This window comes from Strongylocentrotus purpuratus, unplaced genomic scaffold (genome assembly GCF_000002235.5).
Source record: "Strongylocentrotus purpuratus isolate Spur 01 unplaced genomic scaffold, Spur_5.0 spur5_scaffold_15, whole genome shotgun sequence".
Taxonomy (NCBI): Eukaryota; Metazoa; Echinodermata; class Echinoidea; order Camarodonta; family Strongylocentrotidae; genus Strongylocentrotus; species Strongylocentrotus purpuratus.
The window spans coordinates 6,702,121-6,729,039 of NW_022145600.1; the positions used below are offsets into that span (position 1 = coordinate 6,702,121).

Here is a 26,919-nt window from a genome sequence, read left to right on the forward strand (position 1 = left end):
AAAACGACTAGTTGATTTGTAGATCCTCATGCAGTCACTGCTCAACAATAGTCAGTTTTTCCTGAATATACAAACATTCATTATTTTGCGATGTTCGTCTGTTTTTTGTTCTTTTCGAAATGCTTGAAAAGAATTTAGCACGGAGATACTGTTTTAGTGACAGTCGTATGGCCTTCACGCTGTCTGCATTCAAACCACGTGACACGGTAGCTGGTGTGTGTACTTTGAAATTCACAAAAACCTGTAGAGAGAGGTAGGGGTAGAACGAGAGAGAGAGAGAGAGAGAGAGGAAGAGGGAGAGAGGGGTGGAAAGAGGGAAGAGGGGAGACGAAAAAGGGACAGATATATTCAATTCAATTCAATTCAATTCTTTTTATTCATCCAAATTCAAAAGAATACATGGACATTTGTTTTGGTCACACATTGTACAAATACGTAATATATATAAATGAGAAACTATATCATTGTGTTTATAATCATAGAAGAACCATCAAAATAAAAGATAGACGAGATAGAAATATTCCGTATATTCTAGTATTACACATTGAGATAAAGAGAGAAAGAGAGAGAGAGAGAGGGAGAGAGAGATGGAGTGATAGAGAGAGAGGGATGGGTAAAGAGTGGCAGAGAAAGAGGTTAGGGAGAAAGAGGGAAGTGGGAGAGAAGAGGGATAAAGATAGAAAGAGGGTGGTACAGGGGAGATAGGGCAGAGAGGAAGAGAGAGGGCGAAATGAAGGGAGAGAGAGGATAAACACGACAGTCTGATTATTACAGTAATCAAATGATGTAAACGATATATGAGGCGGAACTAGCAAACGCATCTTATAAAAAGGGGTAGGGCCATGCAGGTAGTCACCTGGGTTAAAAGCAACACAAAGCTTTGTTGTTGTTGTTGTTGTTGTTGTTGTTGTCTTTATTGCAGTAATGGGTTATGATAACCCGACTTATGAGAAAAATAGATGTGTTACTTGCTTGAATAGCCCTATTCGATTCGTTCATGAAATGAAAAGGGAAAGAACTATACCCTTAAAGTCACCCCTAATTTTATTTTAAAGCTTCGCCCTCAACCAAGATAAAGCTGATATGGTATGCAAACAAACGCCAGTGGCGCATATAACCGGGTAGTTATATTCAGGTCATGCATAGAATATTATATATGTTTATGGTGCCGGTGTATTTCAAACAGATATGCATACGGTGTGGTACTATATGTTATACCTTTGATGTTATGGAACATAACGTTAGGACACGGAAGAGTTATTTTTTATTATCAGATTTAAAATGATATAAAAACTGGGGGGGGGGGGGGTCATCATGTTCATAGTGTCCATTTTGACAGGCTCGTTGATGCATACTTTACAATGATTTTGGAATATTAAAAAAGTATTCGCTAATCTAACTTGTAGGCCTATTCAGCTTGTGATTACGAATACAATATTCAGTTGTTTCTCCGAGATTCTTACACTATCGTACAAAAAACTAAGCAGTGTGAAACTAAGATCCATTTCCCCCTTCTTGTTTTTCTTCATTTCATTGTGAAAGTCTGCTTGTACCTTATGATACAAGGAGGAGATATTTGGGGAAAATCAGTATCTGAACTTGCCTTTAACTTCACGTTTTCGTGAACAAACCGATAGTAAATAGAGAGGAATTTTAACTAAACAAAAGAGAGGCAATCCGTCATGCCGTTTGATCAAGCGTAAACGTGAATAGTTCCACTATGCCAGATTCATTGCATTATATACACAGTTAAATTCATGCTCTGAAACAGTGCATTTAAATGGCACGTTGAAAGAGTAAATCATGGGAATGAGCAAAATGAATATGAGCTCGAGATTATTGTCTTAAATCGGCCGTTTTAAAAGAAATAAATTGAATGTTCCACAATAATCAATTAGTATAATGTTTGAACGGGCTTCCTCTTCAAATCAAAAACCGTGCTGAAAGTCGTGGATCAATCGAGCCATGACTCTTTTTAAAATTAAATTCCACCTTGTTTATTTCCTCCTTTTATCAAATAAACCGTCATAGAATTAATGTTTGTATTTATTTAAAGGGAGGTTGTATTCCCTAACAGTAAGGGGATTGTGAAGGGGTCACCGTAAAGAGACATGTTTGGTTTCATAATCACTTTAAAACATTCGGGGTTTAAAAAAATGGGTAATTATTTGAAATCACAAACGAACCAAAATTGTGCTATACGTGATGGAAATGAAATTAGGCATGATATGCTCGAGACACTAGAAATTGAAATGTCAGAGATTGACATTATCTCCGTTTGAAGATAGAAATTATGATTACTATGAAAGTATATTGGGTTTCTCTATAGTTCGCATCACGTCATGCAAGTAGTTTCCAAATCAATTTTTACATGATTGTTAAGAATGATTACAATGTGTAAGGCGCCAAAACCACTTGAAAACAAGTGCTCAAGGCGCACTATACATATGCAGTGCAAAATATGTAATCACATAAACGCACTTGTACAAAAGTATGACATGAATAGGATCAAACATATCGAGGAAGAAAACAATTATTGTATGATATCACATATTTTTTGTCTGCAGTTAAAAATTTACCTCTTCGCTTCAAATTCAAAGCCAATACTACACTGCCTTTAAGTTCACCTGTTATTCCGAACTGTAGAAAAATTGCGACAATGACAATGAAATACAGAGTTTTTATTCTTCTGACAAAACGTGCATTGTTCTTTTTGTTTTGGTACGCAGATTATCAGGTATTTCCTCCTATTATGCATGCCTGTTGTCAAAAACAGGTACCATTTTTCCTTTCTTGTAGAAAATGGTAGTATCAACCTTCAAGTTCACGGTCGGTTGAGCAACCCATAATTATGACGGCTCAAATAGTCGTTTTCTCACGTATAACTCATTGGTAGAAATGTTATTGCAGCAAATAAATGCATTCTAATCAAATGAAATGCAAATTGAATAATTCGAATGGTAATCAAATGCATATTTGGGTAGTGTTTGTTGAGTAATTCGACTCGTGTGATATTTAGTCTGTTATTCCTGTTTAAAACGATATAGAGGTGTCGTGGTATAGTGGATATCGCATCGGACTGTCGATCATATGGTTCGCGGATCGAGTCTCACCGCGGCACTACTGTCCTTTGGCAAAACATTAATCTACATTAGCCACTCTCCACCCAGGTGAAGTAAATGGGTACCCGATAGGAAGAAATTCCTTGAATGCTTTAGCGCCTTATTTTTATGGCAGCTCAGCTACAGCCAGGGTAATATATAATATGATAATTTATATGAAGCGCAGTTTCATAAAGTATTCAAAAAGTATTGTAGCTGCGCTTAATAAATGACCCATTACTATTATTTAGGGAAGTTGAAACGAAATGGGTGTAACATTTATCGAAGTCAACACAAGCGGAATTCCAGTAGCACAAATCAACATACATGTAGGCCTATATTCCGAGTCATGTCTGCCCGAAGTATTCCAATTTTACCAATAATCATTTTATCTGTGGCATTTATTGGTTTTAAAGTCATTGATATTGGGTCATGTTGACTTACCACGAGTGAAAACGACCCTTTAATTGCTGGAAATAGTGTTGCCCTGTATATGAGTTCATGATGCATTGCGTATTAATAAAAGTTACATATTTTGTGTGCATTATTTTATAGGCTGTAGTGGTGTCACCCCTGATCGTAGAAAATGGAACCATTGTTATGGTGAAATAAGAAATTATGACGACATGAACAATCTGACATGACATATCAAGATCTATAATCAAAAGAAATATTAATAAACATGCATAACATACACATAACATGTGATGTAATCATTTGCTAATTATTTATAAACATGCCTATCCAGCCGCTTAAAATGCATAGGCTATATTAATAAACATGCATAACATACACATAACATGTAATGTCATGTAATGAAATGCTAATTATTGCCCATTCAGCCGCTTAAAATGCACATGCTTATCGTGCTTATTGTGTTCTTTTTAAAAATTCATTCCTCATGAGTCTCAATTAAGACTACACATGAACTTTACTATCCAATGATAAACCCATATGATACACAAAGACAATATTAGATAATAGAAATTAGCCCAAAGTATGATTGCTTTTAGATACTGATACCCCAATGGTTCCGTGTATTATCATATAGTATTTGTGTGACACTAAAAAACGTGGTAATTGCTATAAGCGCCGCTGCTCCATGCCATGTATGAAAGCCCCCCCCCCCCCTCCCCACACCACACATCTCCCAAGAAAAAACCTCTTACGGACAATATGACGATTTACGTCATATCTGTACAATACCACTGGTATAATTACCTGGATGACGCCAGGCCATGGAATCCCCCTCCCCCACACATATCTATTCCAACTTAGAAAAAACTATCTTACGGATATTTCGAACATTTTATTTCCGATCCATACAAACTGGTATAAAGAGCTATAAACCTGAATGGCTCTTTTGGGGCCAACTCTGTCGGGGTTGAAGCCAGTCAGATGTATGGCGCTCTTAAGCCATCAACCGAGAGGCATTGTCCCGAACGGACAGGTAGTACATCAACATCATAAGCCGATTTCGAGGCGATTCTTGTTACCCCAGTACGTCAACCTTCGAAATTGTTTGGAGACGAAACAGGTAAGTCCACCCACGGACCTCCACGGTCCAACTGGCAGTGCATGGTTAATGCAGCCAGTCGTTAGCGTGCAAGCCGAATTGGTAGCCACCGGGGCTTTGCATGCACTTCGATCTTGATTAACAAGTTTATAATCTCCCAACCCCTTTTCAGTGGAGCCCTTGTGTCTTTGGAAGAGAGGGCTAAGCTAGGTGCCAGTTTAGCCACCGCCCATTTTATCCCGAAAAGGGAGAGCTGCCTAAGCATGGATTTCCTACTGTTAATCATCTTATTTTGAGGAGCTCCCCCCCCCCTCTCCTAAAATAGTTTCGCGAAGCATGTGTGGGGTATTTTCTGCTTGCTCTAAAAAGGAATATTCGCATTTTCTTAAAACAAATATTGATTTCATTTCACACAAAGATTATATATACATATTGATATGAATCCTATATAGTTATTATCAGTCATTTGGAGTTTGACAACTATATCGGTGAATTTTAAATGAAAACTTATATTCTTAGTCGTATTGTTGGAAATTCACAATCAAAAGGAACGGGTGCAAGAGACTGCTATAAAAAAAAAACGGATAATGAAAGGGGCCTTTACGCTACGCCAGGCATTGAAAATATTCTTACCTCTCATGTATCCGAACGAAACGTTGAGTAATATCACCCAAACTAATGAAGAGTCAATTGGTCGCTGTATCAATAGGTTTGTACTCTGAAATAAAACTCCTCTTCAAGTATTATAAGCCAATTAGTCCATGAAGATATCAGTCGAAGAGGAACAATAATTGTTGTCTTCTCTTATCCACCGACACCGAAAAACTGCAACTCGACTCAAGCACCGGTACAAAATGTCGAATATCGTAGAGAGTCGACTTTACCAACACACACACACACACTCCTCACATACAAATTCTAACGCACACTCCTTATGACCATAATTCACCCTTTTCACGACCGCACATAGAATAAATACGGGAAGAATAGACGAAAAATGCGCGGGGTGAAGAAGAACAAAAAATCTCGTGTCGCCTGAAAATCATGGAAGCGAAGCGAGAATGAATGACTCCATATGAAAATGCAAATCTGGAAGGTATGTACACAACCTAAGGGGGTTGTGTTCGATTGTTAAGCTTTTGATGCTGCTTTCTAGGTTAGCTGTAAAAGTGAAGTTGAATAATTGGACCTCATTTATCTACATCAGATGATCTAAGCCGGTTATTTCATTCAGAATAATTTTGAAAATTGCCTGCTTTGATGTCAGTATGACACGCACCATAAATTTTGAAAACTGTGATATGTCAGATATTTAGCCGATACTCGTTATGAATAGTGGTCAGGCTGTTTGCATGAAGTCGAAACAACCTGCGAAATGTCAACTTTGTGAACTGGAGTGTAAAACGGTTACCGTATCGGTGGTAAAGAACGAATTCTAGGACAACTATACCTCTCTCACCATGAGTAAACTACCACAAGGTATACTACCCCGGACGACCACAACTCCCTGATAAGTACTCAAGGGGTACTATAACTCCAAGAACAACTGCCCCAATCACCAATATGACCGCCGGACATCTACCCTATCCCTTCAACAAATCATATTCGGACAAATTATATACCCTAGGACAATTACTATCAGACGACTAGCCCACATGGCATCCCAACCCCCACCCTTCCAACTGGGAACTAGCAATTGAACAATAATCCCTATGAAATATCACCCTCCGATACAATAAAACTCAGGCAAAAATCAATAGGACAATTACACCCAAACAACTATTTATTAGTTAGTTGTCCGAGCGGTCAATTATCTAAAGGGTATAGGCGTCTAGTACATGTTTCTAGTTGTCTATGGGCAATAGTTGGTCGGAGGATTAGGGGAGAGTTATCCCAGGATATTTATCCGGGGTATAGTTGGTTTAAGTGGTCCTTGTCGTATAGGGGATAGTTGTCCGAGGTATTTTCTCGGTGTTATAGTTCTACAGGTGGTCAGTAAGTTGTTGTCTGGGGCTAGTTATCCGGATGAGATAGTACGCAAGGGCCGGGAAGCTTATCGAATACTGATATTCAAAACATTATATGGACGAATTGATGATTTCATGAATCAACAGTTTAGTTTAAAGCAAGCATATCGATGTTAAATTCATGAATAAATTTACAGAGGCGTGTGAATGGCTGGAACATGCTATTCAAAAAGAGCGAGGGTAAACAAACCGCATGATTGACAATTACACAAACTTCAATGCCTACAAATTCTTCTTTCATTTCGCTACGGTGACTTTGAATGTAGTCAGCGGTTCTGAAAATGTTTTCTTTTCTTGTCTGAAAAATGAAATCAGGGCTGCGTCTCACGAAACTGTCATAAGTACAAGTTCACCGAAAACCTATTGAAACGCGTGTTAAACCTAATACACGCATTTTAATGGGATGTCGCTGAACTTGTACTTATGACAGTTTCGTGAGACGCAGCCCAGGAAGGCTTTTTTTTCTGGCTTGTTCTGTGTAAAATGGAAAGGAAGAACCCTTTTCGCCCCAAAGTCAACTATTAGAGACGGAAGTTTGTAGCTTTTATTACAATAGGGCATATGCTATTTTTGAATGAAAAGGGTGAGGACTGTTGAAGTGAGAAATTGATTAAAACGTGATACCGGAAGAAGAACAAATACATGTAGTTACGATATCAATACAGAGATATTCTGAGACAAGGTGAGAGAAAGACTGAAAAGGGAGGGGAAGAAAGAAAACTAAAGAGAAGAGAAGATAAGAGAATAGAAGAGAAGAGAAGAGAAGAGAAGAGAAGAGAGGAGAGGAGAGGAGAGAAGAGAATAGAAGTGAAGAGAAGAGAAGCGAAGAGAATAGAAGGGAAGAGAAGAGAATAGACCGGAACAGAAGAGAGAGAGAGAGAGAGAGAGAGAGACAGAGAGAGAGAGAAAGAGAGAGAGATATGTCGATGTGAAAGTGTGAATAAAATTATCTCCAACCCTAATATATTCATGGGAAACAGTAGTGAAATAACGTTTATTGGAGTCAACTGTCAGCTTCTTTTTGTTTATCTTACTAAATAAATATCTCCCGTTGAACAGTCGATCATACCACAAAATGATATATAGTCACAATCCAATTATAAGGGGTTGCAGCAAATAAGGGGTTGTAGCCCTAGCTCAGAGACCGACATTGCCGTGTCTTTCTGGCCTTCTAACTTGTTTAAAGGTTTGCGAGACCGACTAGCAACGTGACATACAATTTCGGTCGCATAGGCCTTCGAGACACTTTATCAAAACAGGGGGCCCTTGAGACCGACAGCCATCGGGACAGACAATGTTGGTCTCGTGTGCCTTCTACACACTTTATTAGAACTGGAGCCCTTGAGACTGACAGCCACTTGGGCAGACAATTTCGGTCTACTGGGCCTTCGAGACAGTTATTTAGAACCGGAGGCCGATGCGACCGCCAGCCAATGGGACAGCAAGAACAAGTCGGTCTCGTGCAGTGAACCTTAATTCTATTCACGTTATTAAAACCGGCGGCCCTTGAGACCGACAGCGAATAGGACAGACAATGTCGGCCTCGTATACCTACTAGGCGCGTTATTAAAGCCGATATAGCACCAAGCTATATTTTCTATTTTTCCTTAGTATGACCGCAGTAGGTCCATGGTATGACATTGTATCTGCCTTGTCGGACTTTAATAAGGGCTGTCGGTTTCTTTAGCAGTCGGTCTTATTGGATGACCCCGAAATGTGGAAATGTAACAAATCATAAGACGGAAACTAATCAACGAAAGGTATGTCATATAGATTAAGAACCAAACTAGTACACACCTAACTTGTATCACCTTTCCTGAGTGCAGTCATCGACGTGGAGCTTAATCAGCCCGTGTTCGTGAAGCCTCACCAGCAGGTCGAACTCCTCGATGAAGTTGTGAATGACTTTGGTCGTGATGAGGAGGTCGTGGTAGTGGTAAGGGACTGCTTTGCGCTCGGATGAGAGGCTGAAAGGCCAGAACCCGAACACATGTATCTCCCGGCAAAGATGGAGAGCCAGAGTGATGGAAAAGAACCCTGAAAGGATAACATTTATTAAAAAAAGGATATGTTGATGATGATAATAATGATGATGATGATAACAATAATGATAATATAACAATAATGATAATAATAATAAAAACAATTTGATCTTAAATGCTGCTTGTAAGTATCGGCTTGCATGGTGATGTAGATATACAGTGGGCTTGCGGGTGCACCATGGAAATGCACTATCATATGGTGCACCCGCAAGCCTACTGTATAATTTGATCTAACCCGGGGCAGCCACAAACGAGAACATAATTTCCTTCTTCTTCTTTTAAACGTGATCGCGCAGACTTTCGAAAACCTTCCCAAAGCCATTTCAACAGCCTTGCCCACCACCTCTTGGAATAGGCTATGCAAACAGTACAACGACGTAATCCGAACTTGATTTCGCTGGGAGGATAACGTAGGGTATTGAAATTGCCGTCGAGTTCATTTCTCGAAAGTCTTTGCAATCTAGCATTAAAGATTATCTTGAGTTCTGGTAAAAAAGAAAAATGAATTCTCACAGAATCAAACGAAACTTACACTGAATGTTCAAGATTACAAATAAATGTCATTTGCCCAACAATTTTGGTAGAAAATGTATACTGGCTGAGTATTGAGCATAGACAGATAAGGAAATCAAGGTAAGTAGGCCCGACACCATTTGTGTAGTCCCATATACATATTTCTGTGTACAGTGATTGTTATTTTACCAAGACTGGGCCAAATTGATTTTGATTTTGATGACTCCAGAACCTTGCAGTACACATGAATAATTACATGCTACATGATCAACTTTTTCTGATCTATTTCACACCTTTTCTTTCACAATGTAATCGCATGACCAGAACTCAACTTTCATGAGTTTAAACAAGACTTTCTAGGGATATAACACTTGCATCCAACTACCTCCGTCATCCAGAGCCTTTAGAGGACCGTCAGGATTCTAGAAATCATCTTCTTGATACAAATATGAATGTCGGTCCCAGCCCCCCCCCCCCCCCCCCCCCTCCACCACCCCCTTTCCCCTCTTCTTACAATCCTGCAAATATCAGAATATGCATTATCGTGATCACAATGTAAGATTTTAGCGAGCGAGCACCAGTGGGCGCCCTTTTCAAACGTCATTGGACTTATATCGATGCACCAGTAGTAAATGAATATTTCATGTATTTTCAGAGAAGGTATTTTGATTAAATATTAGTTGAATCGAGGAATAATAAGTATAAAAAGATGGTTCAGGTGTTTAATAGAGATAGAAAGCTGAAAAGAAGCAGATGGAGATGGAGATAGAGTAAGAGAGATAGAGAGAGAAAGACAGAGATAGACACAAATAGATAGAAAGAGAGCAAGAGAGAAAGAGAGAAAGAGAGGAGAGAGAGAGAGAGAGAGGGGGGAGAAAGAGAGAGAGAGAGAGAGAGAGAGAGCGAGAGAGAGAGAGAGAGAGAGAGAGAGAGAGAGAGAGAAAACGAAACAAAAAGTGACAACATGAGTCCTTGCATTGACTCGTTATTCAACACAATAAATAACATTTACAAGCATGAGTAAACCAGTGAGAAAACTAACGAAATAAAGTTGACCTTCCAAAACTCCTCAAATCTTACGAAAACTAGCTTCTCACAATCATCGTATCCCAGAAATGAAGACGATTTTAGTTCTTACCCGATGACATCTTGAGTTTGAGGCCATTCTGTCGCCAAAAGTCGTTCATCTTCACGTTAATTCGCGAATCCCACAAGACGAGCTGTCCCTCCCCCTTCGGAACAACTCGGCAACCTCTCGTGATCAATCGGACCAGATCGGTCTCGGGGAAGGTCGGGAGCCGAACGAGTAAGATTTTAGGAAGGGGCTTGGAAGTATCTTGGAAGAGCTTGTCTGGGAACGGCGTAGATGGTAAACAGCTGAGGTTGAAGGTTTCTGATGCATTCAGACTGGATTCAAGATAATTTCATTTCATTTTTGTTACAAACAGAATATAAATAGTAAACACGATTACAAATATTTTCCAAAAATCAACTCAAGGGCAAATTCAATTCCCTTCTGTATTGCCCACATAATTCATGTTAGGGTAAGGTAAATGTAATGTTTGGGGGAATTTGAAAAGATGACGCATAAGGCTAATGAAATTGCCTGTTGATGTTGTAAAAGTCTTCGCGGTCATAAACAAGGGAACCGCTAAACCGATTTGCAGGAAAACCGTTCTGACCAAAACTTTGCCGAAAAGTTAGCTGAAATGCTATGTGCAGAGGTGTTGTTGTCTAGTGGTCGACTCCTGTTGGTCGACTCCAGTGTAGTAAATGGGTTTCTGGTAGAATGTTACCTTGAAATACTATATATTGCACTGAGCTAAAGTCAAAGTAATAATTCTCGAGGTTTTTTGGAAGCACGTTGGGACGTTATGTCATAATAGGGACTTTTAGATTTGCACAATGACAACGTGGATTGCTACGATCGACATCCTTTTAATGCACTGCTTTGAATGGACGTCACACGTATCAGTCCACGCAAATCTAAAAGTCCCTAATGTGATATGAGCTAAACGAGGCCGGGATAGTATCAAAACCATCATTGTGCCAATACAGACAAACCTGTCTCAGTGGCTACCCCCCTCTAGAGGCCACCTGTCTATAATGGTCATGCATTTTTCCTCCCTCGAAAGAAAAATATGAGTGGCAGAACCTGTCTATAAAAACCAACTGTCTAAAAATGCCGCTTTTTAATGTGTCTCCATTCGATATCCCTAATAAACAGGCCTGACTGTATTTTGTAAAATGTGGAGTTAAAATGATCGAAAAAACACCAACAAAATTATTTCATATAATGCACTGACCTCACTTTAGCGAGACTTTTCCCTGTTTCCGACATCTGGTTCGTTCGCTTTCCAACATCGACCATGAAATCGTCCGATGTCGGAGCGTTGTTCATTCTGACACGTAACCACGGTAACGGGGAAGAAAGGTGACACCGAGAGGTCAAAGTTTGAAATAAAATTGAATTGAACAAATTGGATAGGAAGTCAATAACCGCGGCGATAAAACACAAAAATAAATCCCTCCTGAATGTTGAATTAGCATGTCGATGCACCTTGCAGGAAAAGTATACCAACCATTTTACCAATTTCACATTTTGATTGAAAAGTACCATGTGTCAAATAACTTAGACAAATCTGATTTCAAAGGCAATGTACAGCGTGTAGGATTTAGGACCCCCCGGATTTAGGGGCGAAAACAAATATATAGCAAAACAGAGAAACGGGTGAATGTGTTTAAACGACTGGATTTTGTAATTTATTACACTGACTTTGCATACCGCGTGCGTTTGCAAAATCGACCTCGGAGACAAGTTAAAGGCTAAGTCCACTCCAAAAATAACTTATACCCCCTTCACATACACGGATTTTTCTTACGAGTCCTTACGGATCGCCAACTCGTAGTCAATCGCAATCACCTGTAAATAACTCGATGGTATTCGTAAATAACTCGTCACAACTCGCAACAACTCGTAGACACTCTTAAGGATCCGTGAAAGGAGAGGAAATTTTTTTGACACGTCAAAAATCTCCTTACGATTGTCCACGGATTGATATGTCCGTAAATAGCTCGTAAATAGCTCGTAACAATCCGTAACCATCCGTAAACCGCTCGCAATAACACGTAACCATCCGTTAACTGCTCGCAATAATCCGTAAATGACTCGTTACAGATGTTTGTAACGATTCGTTACGGTTAGTTTACGATTTTTTGTGTGGATTATTTACGGATTATTGCAGGCAGTTTACGGATGGTTACGTGTGCTTACGTGTTGTTTACGATTTTATTCGGGTCATTTTACGATGGCTTTACGGATTGATACGGGTTATTACGAGCGTTTTACGTGTAGTTACGAGTACTTTACGAAGAGATAGGTATACTTTACTTATCCTTACGAACTGTTAACGATTTGGGGAAAGGTATAAAAGCTGCAAATTTGAATTTTATAGAAGCAGAAAAATCAGACAAACCAATCAAAAAAAGTTTGAGCAAAATCGGATAACTAATAAGAAAGTTATGAATTTTTGAAAAACTATGTAAAACTATGTAACAATGAAAATCAAAAGACAAATTGGAAACTCACTCATGAGTCTGTGACGTCATGTTCTCACTATCCACTAATTGTTTTCTTTATATTGATAATATAAATTTCCTATTTCCCCCCGAAGAATCTTATTTCTTCACACCAGTTTCCAAGTTAGATTGATAGAAATATTTTTTTGTGTGGATGCACTAATTAGATAAAAATCAATAATTATGAATATACAATATCCAGAAAATAGTATCAATTCCTCAAAGTTCATAAAAGATTTTGTGAAATGTCATGCACGCAATATGATACAAATCATATAACCATGGGGAAATCAAGTTTTGGGGGATAAAAAGGGAAATTAATGATTAAAATATAAAAAGCAATTGATAAATAGTAAGGACATGACGTCACAAACTGATAACCAAATTCGCAATTATTGTAGTGATTTCACTTGTTCCATAGTTTTACATACTTTTTCAAAAAATCATAACTTTCTTATTAGTTATCCGATTTTGCTCAAACCTCTTTTGATTGGTTTGTCTGACTTTTCTGCTTCTATTGAAATTACGTTATTTTTTGGAGTGGACTTGTACTTTAAAGACTCGCCAAGCAAATACTATTTTTTAAAGAAATACCGATAGTACCAGTGGACAACGTATTTTCTTTAAAAATTTTCTGAACTCATTTTGGAAGGCCAATCCTGATTATTCGTCGAATGCATTTAAAAAAATAATTATTTTGCATTATTAACCTCAATGTCATTAAATTATTTACATTTATCTATGACTCATAAGCATGAATATAAGAAGTAATAATGAAAATGTTATATTTTACAGATCGGAGCCATTGTTCTTTACATTGATCATGTGCGTTAAATTAATTGAACACCTTAATTGCTACTGTTACCACATGACAAGATAATCATACCGACTGACATTTTTTGAAGTGTAACTTTGAGGAAAATTCATTTTCATAAAATACATATACAAAAAAATGATTGCTTTAGTTTTAAAGGGATCGTTTAACAATGTTAAATCTGAGATACACGGCCCTACGTGTTTTCAGTGTCTGTGATATGGTGTAATATTGAAACCCTAAAAAAATTGCGCTTCAAAATGATCAAGAAGTGCCTCAAAAAAGTAAAAATCTTTGAGTGACCGGGTTTACCATACTCGTTTTCCCCAATAGACTGTAGTGTTATGAAAACCGTCAGGCGATCGGTTTTCAAAATTTGTAATTCCAATCATAAATATCTTAGTAATCAGACAAGCGATCGGCTTGTAAAAGTCATGGGGTTCCTGACTGACCTAAAGGTTTATAATTATCATTGCATCATGAGCTACATTCAGAATTTTGTTTCAGAATCTGAGACAAAGTTACCGGATCCCTTTAAATAAATCCAAATTACATTAATCCAGAAGTATCAAATTTTGACAAGAATCTCACCTGAACACAAACTCAGTACTATCGATCAACCGTCCACACTTGCTTCCTGTCAAAATTCCGCTGCTTCCGACCACACTGCATGTTTTATATTGCCTCCCGCTGTATACAGGCGCCTGCGAAATTGAAATTTAAATAATGTTTTTACGAAAGGGTCGTCTAAGGATAAAATGATGAGGAAATTACAATTAAATAATACTTTTCTAGAATCGCTACTGACATCACCTAATCCACACCCTTGTTCTGAACTTGTTTCAAAACCGAAGTGCAATCCGAAGTCTCTAATGTATCTGACGAAAAAAAACCGAGGAGCAATCGTCGGCGAAGCAAAAGCCGCCGGAGTAAATGTCGAGTCACCGAATAAAAAGATAGTTGAGACCAAGAAAAGAAAGATGAAAATGGCAAGATCGTTTAGAAGGAACTGAAGCACGATGGATAATTGAACGAAGAAACAAGAGCAGAAGACTTACCGGCATATCGACACGAAGAAGGAAAAGGAGAAGATAAAAAGGAAGAAGAAGGAGAAGAAGAAGAAGATGGAGAAAAAGAAGATAAAAAGGAAAAGGAAGAACAAGAACAAGAACAAGAACAAGATGATGAAGAAGAAGAAGAAGGTAGAGAAAAGAAGATAACAAGGAAAAGGAAGAACAGGAAGAACAACAAGAAGAAGAAGATACAAAACAAAACAAAAGAACAAGAAGAAAAAGAAGAAAAAGAAAAGGAAGAAAGAAAGAAAGAAAAAAAAAGAAAAGATAGGAGAGAAAAAAGGTAAGAAATAGGAGTCCCCCCCCCCCAAAAAAAAAAAAAAAAAAGAAGAAGAAGAAGTTACAAGAGATAGTGTACTAATGAGTCTGTTCAAATAATTGAATTTACTCAATATAATATAACCCCGTCTAGACTACCAATATTGTTCGGCGTATCAAATTCAAGAACATGTGTTCTTTAAAATAATGATGAATGCCTCATATGTTCTGAGGAGATCATGAAATGACAAGAGTATTCCCACGGAATGTAATGTTTATATCATACTATTACATCAATGATTGCGGGGGCGAAATAAACGACAAGAAAGAAGAAGAAGCAAAACGTGCGGCGATGAGGGGCAGGTCATGAGGTAGGTTGGGGCTTCACTGTGGGTTTATGATGATGCAGGCAGAGATATAGGTTCATGGTTATAGCAAGTCTCTGGTACGGGGGAAGGGGGTGTGGTTGAAGGGGTGCAATCATCTTATTTTTACCCTAACTTCCCCTTCTCCCTTAATTTCCCCTTGTCATTTCTTTCGCGATTCATTTGGGGGGAATGTGCCCCGTCCTTCTTGTGGCTACGTCAATCATTTTTTTTTTTTTGGGGGGGGGGGGACTATCTTGTACAGAAGAGGATGAAGGAGTTGACAGGCGAATTTTGTTATTCTAACATTTCCCGTCATAGTTTATTTCGACTTGCTTGTGTGTTAAAGGCAGCACTATAACATCGTCAATATTAAGTTTCGGAGAGGGAAACTGATTATCTAAAACGAGATTAAATTACGATTTTTGTTAACATCAACAAAAATTGAATAAATGACATATCAAAGAGAATTCTATAATAATATAAACGAGCTGACAATGCTCCGGACAGGGGTACATAATACCTTTGGTAATTGCCCCCATACATCATGAAATACTGGTAGTGACCCTCTAGTAGGATCTTATAGAAGACGATAGAGGGGTTGAGAGGCGTTGAGAGGCGTTGAGAGGCGTTGAGAGGGGTGTGTGCCTCTGGTAGTTGTACCCATAGGTCGTCCACCACTGGTATCATACCCTCTGCTTAATCTGGTATGATCTTATAAAGGGGTTGAGAAGGGCGCTTATGTACTTTGGTAGTTTGACCCATAGATCGTGAAATACCCTCTAGTAGTTTCTTATAAAGAGATCGAGAGGGATTGAAAGGGTTGTGTACCTTTGGTAGTTGTACCCATAGATCGTGAAATACCCTCTAGTCTAGTAGGTTCTTATAAAGAGGTTGAGAGGGATTGAAAGGGTTGTGTACCTTTGGTAGTTGTACCCATAAATCGTGAAATACCCTCTAGTAGTTTTCTATAAAGAGATCGAGAGGGATTGAAAGGGTTGTGTACCTTTGGTAGTTGTACCCATAGATCGTGAAATACCCTCTAGTCTAGTAGGTTCTTATAAAGAGGTTGAGAGGGATTGAAAGGGTTGTGTACCTTTGGTAGTTGTACCCATAAATCGTGAAATACCCTCTAGTAGTTTTCTATAAAGAGATCGAGAGGGATTGAAAGGGTTGTGTACCTTTGGTAGTTGTACCCATAAATCGTGAAATACCCTCTAGTAGTTTTCTATAAAGAGATCGAGAGGGATTGAAAGGGTGGTGTACCTTTGGTAGTTGTACCCATAAATCGCGGACCACTGGTAGGACACCCTCCGGTAGGATCTTATAGAAAAGGACGGAGGAGTTGAGAGGGGTGTTGTCCCGAGTCAGAAAGGCGGAGTTCAGGAAATCCCTGCCCAAAAAGTCTTTGATCTGTTTCCTGCAGTAAAAGAAAAAGGAATCGAGGTAAGATGAAACAGAAGAACGAAAATGATGAATAGGAATTTTCAGTCGGCAAAATTCAGACGTTATGTGTTAGGACATGAAAAATGTAGGCGTCAGCAGAAAATTAATATATGAAATCGTGTCAAGTCCTCTTTGTAGAGTTTAAAGATTTAAACACAAAAAGTAGGGCAGTGTCAGGCAAACTTGATGATACACACGAATATCACGAAGATGTGTCGTGGTCTAGTGGATAAGCCCCCGTGATGTACACGACACTGTAAATCACATGGTTTGCGGTTCGAGTCCTTAACGTCCACCACTGACGTCCTTTGGTAAAATATTAATCTACATTTGCCTTTCTCGACCCAGGTGTAGTAAATGGGCACCTGGCAGGAGTTTATTCCTTGAATGATTTGAACGCTTTAAGAAGCTGGGCTAAAGCAAGAGTCATAAAAGTACTTCGTAAGGTGCCTTTAACACCCACTGGGATGGATATGTGCGCAATGTAAATATAGTTTTTATTATCATTACGATCATGATTTTCAAACATGTTAATCATCAACCGGGCATGGTGGCTCAGTGGTTAGAGCGCCCGCCTCATGAACGGGAGGTCGTGGGTTCGAACCCCGGCCGAGTCATACCAAAGACTTTTAACAGTGGGACCTTCTGCCTTCTAGCTAGGCGCTCAGCATATTAGATTGGAGAAGGCAATAATAATTACATATTATGTTAGAGCAGCTGGAAGAGCAGTTTCATAACTGAAGTGGCTACCCTGGGTAAATAAAACGTTTATATGATAGATCTAACGGTGAGGAGCCCAGTAAAGAGAAGTGCTGGTGTATGCCCCCTTCCCACTTACCACCCCCCCCCCCCTCATAACAAAAACTGTAGAGGCACTTGGCTGAAGTGAGTAACCATGGCACACTTCGTCCCCTCACGACTCCCTATTTATCCATTTATTGATAAACATCATAATCTAGATTTTTGTTTTTAAAGCAGGAATTAAAAAGACCAGTGCCTTAACTGTTGTGATAAAGATATACGAGAGGACAATTTATGGTAAAAACGACTGTAATATATAGGACCTTCAGAAGATAAAACATTTGAAATGGGGAACCAGTTCTACCCACATTACCTGATTTAACGGGCAGTGACAATGACGAATAGGCCTCTTTCAATTCGAAAGTTGTCGTCCGGAAAAAATCGAAACAAATAAAATATTCTCGTTTTTATCTCTCTCTGCCTTTATTTATTTTTTCTTCAAGAATTATAATGTCTACCTTTGTTGAAGTTGTTGTGAAATCAATATATAACAGAGAGATATCAGGGCTATATGTCGTTTTATTCTATTTGTCATTAGGGAAACTTATATGACCGAAGTCGGATGATATTGTGTCAGGGAATATACAAAGAGTACTAACGATTTTTTTTTTAAGAACAAAATAAAACAAAAGAATCGTGTATTTATTTTTCAACTTAGAGACACTTCACATTTAAAGTAAAATGAGATGTCTGTCGTCGGGAAAAATAAAAATATATGTCAATACTATTTGTGTTGATCCAGCACTCCCATGTGAAGTTTGGATGCAGTTGTCATCAACTTCTTTGACCCGGGATGACCCGTGGAAACAGGCCGGTCAAAAATGACAAATTCGGTTTCCTATTCAGACATTTCCGATCGTATTTAGGGCTAGTTTCACACATCAAAACACCAATAATATAACAATTGTTAACTTTGAAGTTTCGGGGCGTGGAATTGAATTTCTGAAACGGGGTCGAGTGACGATTCTATTACCGCTTTCATCACTCTCATAACTCAAAGGATAAATTGGAATTTCAATATCGTCTGTAATTTTGTTAAAGTGAATTTTTTTAATTTTAGTTCACGAGAAGGAAAATGGAAAAATGTACAAGTTAGGGCAGAAATGGAGGAAAGATGGGTTGGCTACATGGAATACGGGCAGGGGCGGATCTAGCTTTTTCCCAAGGGGGGGGGGGTTGACCCAGTGGCGGATCCAGGATTTTCCCAAAATCGCGCCGTTTTACTGTTTTACTCTTCCCCCTTCTTTTTGTTTAAACCGCCGAAAAATGCAGAAATCAAATCATATCAAATCAAAATATTTGTATTTTCAATTTACAATTCAGAGGTAATTTATTCAATAATTCAACAACATTAACAACATCTAAAGGATTTATAAAAGAAACATGAACACAATCATGGATATCGTTAGAGTGTTATATGTATATTTTATTTAAAGACGGATAACTTTGAAAGGGGAAACGTGCAGGCCCATAAAATCATTATAAATAGGTTTCGAAAATTACTGTGTTTTTTGTTCTTATTTTACTCATATTGAGAAAGAGGGAAATATATTGCACATTGTCAAACTGTGATGAATGTTAAAGGTACTATGTCCCATTTGCAGGTCAAAAATGAATAGGTAAAATTCCAACGGCATTTGAAAGACAATACTTATTTAGAACTCCCCTCAACACGAAAGGGTTTGAAAATGGCTTTTTGTGAGAAAATAATTAACGACCATTAGTTGTCGAATCGACATAAGTGATTGCAATCCCCTAAGTAATAGTCTGATTTTTAGACCCTTATACCGAATGGTCGTACGTTTTGTGCTGCACAAAGATTCAATCAGATTGATTTTGACCATTAGTGGGTTATTGATGTAGACAAAATGCTCATGTACCTGTTACAGCTCATTTTATGTATGTTATTACCAAAGAAAAAAAGATGTCAGTCAGTCACTCAATAGTGTCTGAAAGGGATGTCTAGAAAGTAAACGGGTTTCCTTGCATAATTTGACTACTAGGACACTGCTAACGATTACATTTCACAGATAGGACATACATATGACATATTCATGATACCTGCAAAGTTCTACAGAATTTGATGTTAGCTGAAAAAGGGACATAGTTTCTTTAATCGACAAAAGGGTACATTGCACTATATAAAACTGTTTTTTTCCGGAAGGTATAATCAATTCTACTTCAATTCAATTCAAGTTCAGTGATGAGGAATATCCTATCAGGAAGCTAAAAACAGGAACAAAATATAAAGGGGAAAAAGTACAAATACATGATTCATATGTTTGGGTGTTTATATTATTATGGGTTTACACAGCGCTTAATAGATGTCTCTAGGCGCTTTCAAGAAATTTAAATTATTAAAGTACGCTTTACATATATATTTATTAATGTGAATTTATAATTAAAATATATATAAAAATAATAATAATAGCTCGTTCTTATATAGCGCTTTTCAGGACCGGAGGCCCTCACAAAGCGCTTTACAGATAAGTATATTATTACCCCGGTCATTGGATTCAGGCTTACCCGCACACAATGTATATATATGATAGTGAATTTAACATTATTACTGGTGATAATAAATGTTATAATAATAATGATGATAATAATAGTAACAAATAATGATAATAATAATGATCATTATTATTATAAATATTATCATCATCATCGCCATAGGGAGATAGGGAAAAAGAGAGAGAGAGAGAGAGAGAGAGAGAGAGAGAGAGAGAGAGATGAGAAAGAGAGAGAGAGATGAAGAGAGAGAGAGAGAGAGAGAGAGAGAGAGAGAGAGAGAGAGAGAGGCATCATGAAGAAGACGGAGAAAAACACCGAATACCTTAATTTCAGTAGATTATCACGCCTGAATCTCCACGAGGTCGAGTTGGAGCGCAGTCTCTGGATCATTGACCGGAAGTCCAAGGTCAACCCCGGTTTCGGCCGGAGGTCGAGCCGGTCATCCATGTCATCATGGCCGACATCGTGTGATATCTTTGGTTCTTCGGTTTTTGCATCATCGTTGTTGGGTGCGATGTGGAGAATGGCATGTCCGAGGTTGGGGATGAATTGGGGCAAGGCTTGTCTATAATATGAACGATTAGAAGAAGAAAACAAAGCAAACAAAACTTAAGTTAGAAAGAAAAAATATAATATTAATCTTTTGCATCGTTATTTCAAATCGTTATACTTCTTGTGTCATAGGCATTAAACATTAAAATTGCATTACTTGATATTTATAAATTCGAAATACCTTAGCACATTTGAATAAAATGTAAATGTTTACAAAATATGATAACATGTTAATATTCGTATCGAAAGTTCATGGATATAGACATGTGAACGTATTGAGCAGACAAATATAGACAATACATAGTTATGATCAACTGGAGAAAGATTGGCAGGTTTAATCATTCCTATTCAATGAATGTGAAAAAACAAGATTAAAGAAAATGTTGAGTTCTAGGAAGAGGTGAACAATAATTTGTGAGCGTTATCATTCTTATTATGCAAGTGTGGAAGAACATCAGATAAGACATGTTCCCTGAAAAGCACGGCTCTTCAAATGCCTTCATATTCTAAATATGTCATGTAACATCGTAAAACTCCAGGGTAGGATTTTTACGCCACGCGTTCGTGTAATCCCATGTACATCTTTCTGTGTACAATGTTTGTAACTTTACCAAGACTTGGCCAATTTCTTATCATTTTGATGATTCCAGAACCTTGCAATACACACAATACTAATATGCTAGATGATCAACCTTTTCTGGTCGATTCCACACCCTTTCTTTCACAATGCAATCGCATGACCAGAACTCAACTTCATCTTTAATAAAGTTTTTTGCTGACTAATATTATATATAACCAACTATTTACATTATCTTTGTTCTATAACCGCGGGAAATCCTTGTATTGATTTCAGCATATTCAAACTCGGACAAGGCCTACCAGACATTGCTCCAACTGGCGTAGCGTATAGGTCAATCCATTAAGGGGTCACTTGTATGATGGATGGGGCGCCCCCCCCCCTCCCGTCATATTGGGTGGATCAATGGGGTGCGGGAGGGATTGTTAACCTCTTTTTTTCACGACCCCTTTTCACGACCCCTCTCACCTTCTATCCCATCCTTCTCCCACTCTCCCCCTTTTTTTTCTTCTCTTAATTATATTCTTTCACCTTTCAAAGGAGGGGGGGGGCATGCCCTTGGTTAGCGAAACCTCTGCCAATAATTAGATCTCAAGATGTATTGACAACTCTAGTATAACATCAAACTAATTGCATTCTTTCTTTCATCATATGCCCCCCCCCCAAGGGGGCACCTCCCTGTAAATCGGCAATGCATAAACATTTTATATTTCAACATATTTTCAGGTACGAGCTCTGAGCACGTAAGAAGTGTTTTCATCTTTAGATTTTGCGAGAAAAAAATGCAACGTTTCCTTTTTTAAAATCGATTTTGTATTGCACAGCTCTCGAGAAGGAGGAAAAAGCAAACAATAATAAGACATGGAAATATATCAACACCCCAAAATATTGAAATAATTGAAAATACAATTTATTTTTCTTCACTGCAATAAAGCCTTATCACTAGTACAGGTTCTATGGAGGAGGAGGAGGAGGGGAAGTAGCCATCGAACAATATGAAATATTGCCTTTCAAAGAAAAACTTCTCATTTTATCTTTATCTTCTAGTCTTTCACACGAATTTCATTCACTTGTTTTAAGGTGCAGTTAGGCAGCAACACTTCTTTAGGTTTCATAAAATAAAGAACATCTCAGAGTTTTAGAAATCATTATGGTATAATTATACTATCCAATGTTTTTTTTTCATTTACCTTTGATATAAATCTGTGGGAAATGGAATCAGTTTCCTGATTCGATTTATTTCATACTCCGTTTTTACAAAAAATTATAGCCCCCTAAAAAATAATGAAAGAATGAAAATAAATCAATAAATACAACAAATCTTCAGATTATCGTTAATGTGTGGCTAAAGGGAGCGTATCGGTTTAAAAGATAGTCATTCTCTACCTCTTTTCTTTTCCTGATAATGATCGAGTCTCTACTTTAAGGATAATAATCATGTTTCCACAGTCAGCATTCTACAAGACATACTGAACAAATAAACAAGAGCCTGGAGTATCTAGAGCATGGATTTACTTCGAATCCGTGACTGGAAGGAAAAACAATCCCTTCGACAGCCAGGTTCATTTTTTTTTATCCCACAGAGTACATTCATGTAAAAAAAACGCTTGGGTTCACATCGGTAATTGAAAACATGTTTTCCTGATTCCCTTGACTTGATTCCGAGTTCAGCCGTCTTGTTTAACTTAGAAAATAAAAACTTATAGCAGTATCAGTGGCGTATCTCTAGGGGTGGAGGGGCACTAACTTGTCCCAGGTGGCACTTAAAGCCCCACTGCACTACTTATAGCTAATTGCGCCCTCTATACAGCAAACAATGCCTAAGTGGTGACAGTTGGTCCCCCACGGTCCCCTTTTTCTTATGTTAATTGAGAACTGATTTGACAGTCCTGTCAGTGACTTTGTAGGGATGTCTAATCCCTCCTGGCCAAACTAGTGCAGATGAGCTTTAAAATAGGAGCAAAATATGCAGAAGAGAAAAGGAGGGAAGGGAGAAAGGAGAATATTATAGTCCTTTAGTATTGTATACAACCCAGCCGAGGCTACAATGCATTATGAATAGTGTTTTGAAGGTTCAAGTGTGAAAATGTTCAAAATCTCGATCACTTTCATCCTTCGCATAATGAGATCTCATCATTTCGCGCCCTTGACTTTGTGTTGTTATATATCCTAAATTCTATCATCGGCGTCCTCTCTGATATGGAAATTGATTAACCACAGGTTGAATTTTCCAACTAATTGTTCAACAAAAGCATTTTTTTGTTGTGCCTCTAATGAGGTGTTTATTTACATTCAAACATCAAAATAAAATTGTGAGAACAAATGCAATTGACGCACAATGTTATCAATAGAAATTTTTTCTCAACTATACAATATTTTGCTACTTTTCATCTAAAGTGCTTGTAACAGTTTCTTTGGCAACCTCTGGTCTGGCCTTTAAGCTCCTGATTTACAACAATTCTTTTTTTTATTTCTCTTTCAAATACGTATCTCAGTTTGAAACGGTTTTCATTAAATCCATACAAAAGTAACAAAAGCGACAAAAGCAATATGCACAATGGAGCGCGTTTTGAAAGGATAAAATGCGATATGCCCCCCCCCCCGTATTTATCCAACTTTGGCTACCAATTCCGGGCTTAGTACATTTAAAAAAAAATCACGTAATTTTAATCTGTCCAAAGAGTCGTAGTCATTGAATCTGATTGGAGTTTTGAGTTGATAAGTTTGGACAGGGTATACATCGGGGCGCATTTTCCCAGGCACCGGAGTCCATGCATACGCCCCCGTGCAGCATATTTTTTTTCTCCGGATTTTGTCTATAAAGCGTAGAATATAATGACCAACTGTTCGTTCATATGTTTTACCAAATTGGAATCAGAATCTGGGTCATAGTGATTCTTTAAACATGTTTGAACCGGATGTGATGTCAAGACTAGACAAAGATGATACATTGGGGACCCGTTTTTACCAGACAAAATTTTGTTGGAGGAAAAACAAAGACGAATTTCGTACTCGTAAAACAAATATCATTTGTTCAGGCTAGAAAATCAGTCGCCATAAGTGAGACGCTTTGCTTATGTCAATTTGAAGGTAACTGAACAATGGAACGTCGAAAGGCTAAACAATGAAGTTCCTTATGTTTTTTAATTTTCGGATACATTAACAAGAATCAAATATTTTCCCATAATATTTGTTAGCATGCCCGTATTTTTTTAATATAGAAACCTCATATTTACCGAAGATTTGTATTCATGAATCAGCGATAAACGTAATATTCCTGCCCCCCGGCTGTTAATTTGTTCATGAAAACCATCTCACAGTTTAAAATGTTTTCGATCTTCAAAATTGCTGCTCTGTTTTAAGTTGATTAAAATGTACATTAGCAATGGAAATCAACACATTTACGTGTATATACAATCAGATTGCAATTTCCGTCATGGTCGAAATATAGAAACTATATCATATTTTTATCATACTGATAACTTTTGTTGTGAACTGTATTTCCCCTACTTTAATTGGGTATTGTTTTCACTGTATACTGTTCATTGCCGAGTGTATCTATTCTACACTGTTACCCACAACATTGGAATATATTTCCTCACCTCTTTCCATGAAAGGATTGTGATCGTATGATATGATTTGTTATTGGTAGTTATAAAGTTTATATCTTCTCAGAACTGTATTGATCAATCTTAAGAGTCCTAGAGATTCAATTAATACAGTTCTGTGAGGATATAAACTTTATCTATCGATATTTAGAGTAATATATTTTCTCAAACATTTCATGAAAAGAAGTACAAAAACGTGTTTTCCAACCTTATTATGTTCAACAGTGTTGGTATATTGTGATGTGCATTTGTATGTTAACGATTTGTATCCAAAGTCGAAAAAAAAGTAATTATACTGACCCGTCATCAACGACCACGGCCTTGTCCGATCTGCCAGTGTCGTCATTATTCCGAACCGACCACGAGCATAACAGAACGCAGTAACCCATCGTGCAGACGATGATGGCGATTTTCAGGATAGTCCCCCATCGGGGCAACTGTCGCGACATCGGCATCACTGCCGCCTCCGATGACCTTCCTGACAACGGCTAGCAGATGTTGCGTTTGTGATCATAGCGCATGAGTCTAGCAGTGACTAGTTAGCTTGGAAACATGTATTAGTTAACATGTCAACATGTGCTGCTGGTTTAACTCCACTGAAGTTGTGGCGTGTAGTGGCGTTCCTGGTAGCTACACTGTGGTATTGAAAGAGTCCAATGGGAATTTACGATAGTTTTAGCGCCTGCAAAGTCCACTTTGTCTTTTTTTTTCTTTCTTTCTTCAAACAACGCTCTCCCTTCTTGCACGTTCAAATGAGAACGTTTGTCATTTACCTGCATTCGGAGCCTCATCCAGCTTGTGAACGCGAACAAAAAATATCCTTGTACAGTAATCCAGCGTTAGAATGAGTAAAAACAGTTTTCGTATATTTCTTTCAAATCACGAAGAAATTTTACATTTTGTGCTCGGAATTCTCCTTGAAATCGAGAAAGAAAAAAAATGTTGTACTTGTACTCGAAAAATTAAGTAAAAACACTTTATAATAACAAATCTTTAATACAGAGTCACATTACGGGAGTACACGAATCACAAACTTTATGAGCAGAATTTTTCCAGATGGTGTTAACACTTGCTTTGCTGAGGACAAGTTAATGTATCTGAGCTGACATATTCAGATTTTCTCATAAACAATCTCAAAAGCTTTGTTCAAATCAATCACAATTTTCACATATCGTAGTCAGAGTCTCGAGTATCATGAGTGTAGAGATAAAGCGTTGTATTGGCCGAGCAGACGACATAACTGCGAGTCGATACAGATCTGGCGAGAAGTTATGAGCTCTTTCTCACCCGAACAAGAAATTAGCTGTATCTGAGCTGGCATACCAGGCTTTCCACGTCAAAACAGTTTTCGTAAGTTTCTCTCAATTTCAGAAATTTTACATTTTGTGCTCGGAGTCTCGAGTCTCGAGATGCAGACAACTAGCTTTGTAGTTCATACAACTGATTTGGCGGGACTGTAAACATTTGCTTGGCCGACAACAAAAATTTGAATGAACTTGGGCGGGCATACCAACACATAGCTCTCCTAGGTCAGAAAACACAGACTTGTTCAAATCAAATTCACAATTGTAATCGAAGTCTCGAGAGTCTAGATGACGTGTTCAATGTAGATGCAGACGACAACATTGACGTTCGATTTAAATCCGCCGGGAACCTATAAACGCTTGCTTGGCCGATAACAATTTTATTAAATATTAGCTTTATTTGTCAGACTAATTCAAAACAATCTTCACATGTTTAACTCATGAAGAAATTCAATGTTTAGAAATCGTGACGAGGTAATGCGTTCAATAAAGGCAGACGTCGTTAACTGCCTTTCGATGTAGATTGGCGTAAACCGTGAACACTTGCTTGGCTGACAACATATTCAGTTCATGTGAGCTGACCTTCTCCTCAGAGCACAACCACAATCTCTTGATACTTCTTCCATCTGTTATGAACTGGGTTAACGGACTATACGCGAGGGGAGATGCACAAGGAGGGCCCTATACAATGATTTTACCGGTCTAAAAGGGCGACCCTGGACCTGCCTGCCCCTTGAGTGGCGCGAGAGAGAGGCATAAGGTCGTTAGCGGTTAATTCCAAGCAAACGTTTGGCTCGTTAACAGGATACTTGAGACGATGAGGTCAAGA

General features: G+C 38.1%; 1 protein-coding gene and 1 non-coding gene across 3 annotated transcripts; one reads left to right on the forward strand and one right to left on the reverse strand.

Moving 5' to 3' along the window:
• Positions 1–111: 111 nt before the first annotated feature.
• Positions 112–26,669, reverse strand: LOC105446859 (sia-alpha-2,3-Gal-beta-1,4-GlcNAc-R:alpha 2,8-sialyltransferase). Of its 2 annotated transcripts, XM_011684215.2 has the most exons (8): positions 25,087–26,669; positions 20,372–20,614; positions 16,555–16,708; positions 14,184–14,296; positions 11,506–11,601; positions 10,338–10,606; positions 8,442–8,681; positions 112–241 (listed from the first exon to the last, which is right to left on the reverse strand). In XM_011684215.2, exons 1-7 carry the CDS (start codon positions 25,239–25,241, stop codon positions 8,452–8,454), a joined length of 1,260 nt encoding a protein of 419 aa, XP_011682517.1. In that variant the 5' UTR covers positions 25,242–26,669; the 3' UTR covers positions 112–241; positions 8,442–8,451. The 2 variants fall into 2 exon arrangements, 1 of the variants encoding a protein (XP_011682517.1); XR_004064110.1 differs by lacking the exons at positions 8,442–8,681; positions 10,338–10,606; positions 11,506–11,601; ... (2 more) ...; positions 20,372–20,614; positions 25,087–26,669 and adding an exon at positions 5,251–5,587.
• TRNAM-CAU lies at positions 17,279–17,351 on the forward strand. The gene has a single exon. It is a non-coding gene; the product is annotated as a tRNA-Met (tRNA).
• Positions 26,670–26,919: the final 250 nt, after the last annotated feature.

Bases quoted from the DNA above. Each gene is read 5' to 3' on its own strand.
- LOC105446859 (XM_011684215.2), bottom strand. From the start codon at position 25,241: ATGCCGATGTCGCGACAGTTGCCCCGATGGGGGACTATCCTGAAAATC. The intron at 16,709-20,371 runs GTATTCGGTGTT...CTTTTACTGCAG, and splicing joins GATAATCTACTGAAATTAAG to GAAACAGATCAAAGACTTTT. The intron at 8,682-10,337 runs GTAAGAACTAAA...TTATCCTTTCAG, and splicing joins CAAACTCAAGATGTCATCGG to GGTTCTTTTCCATCACTCTG.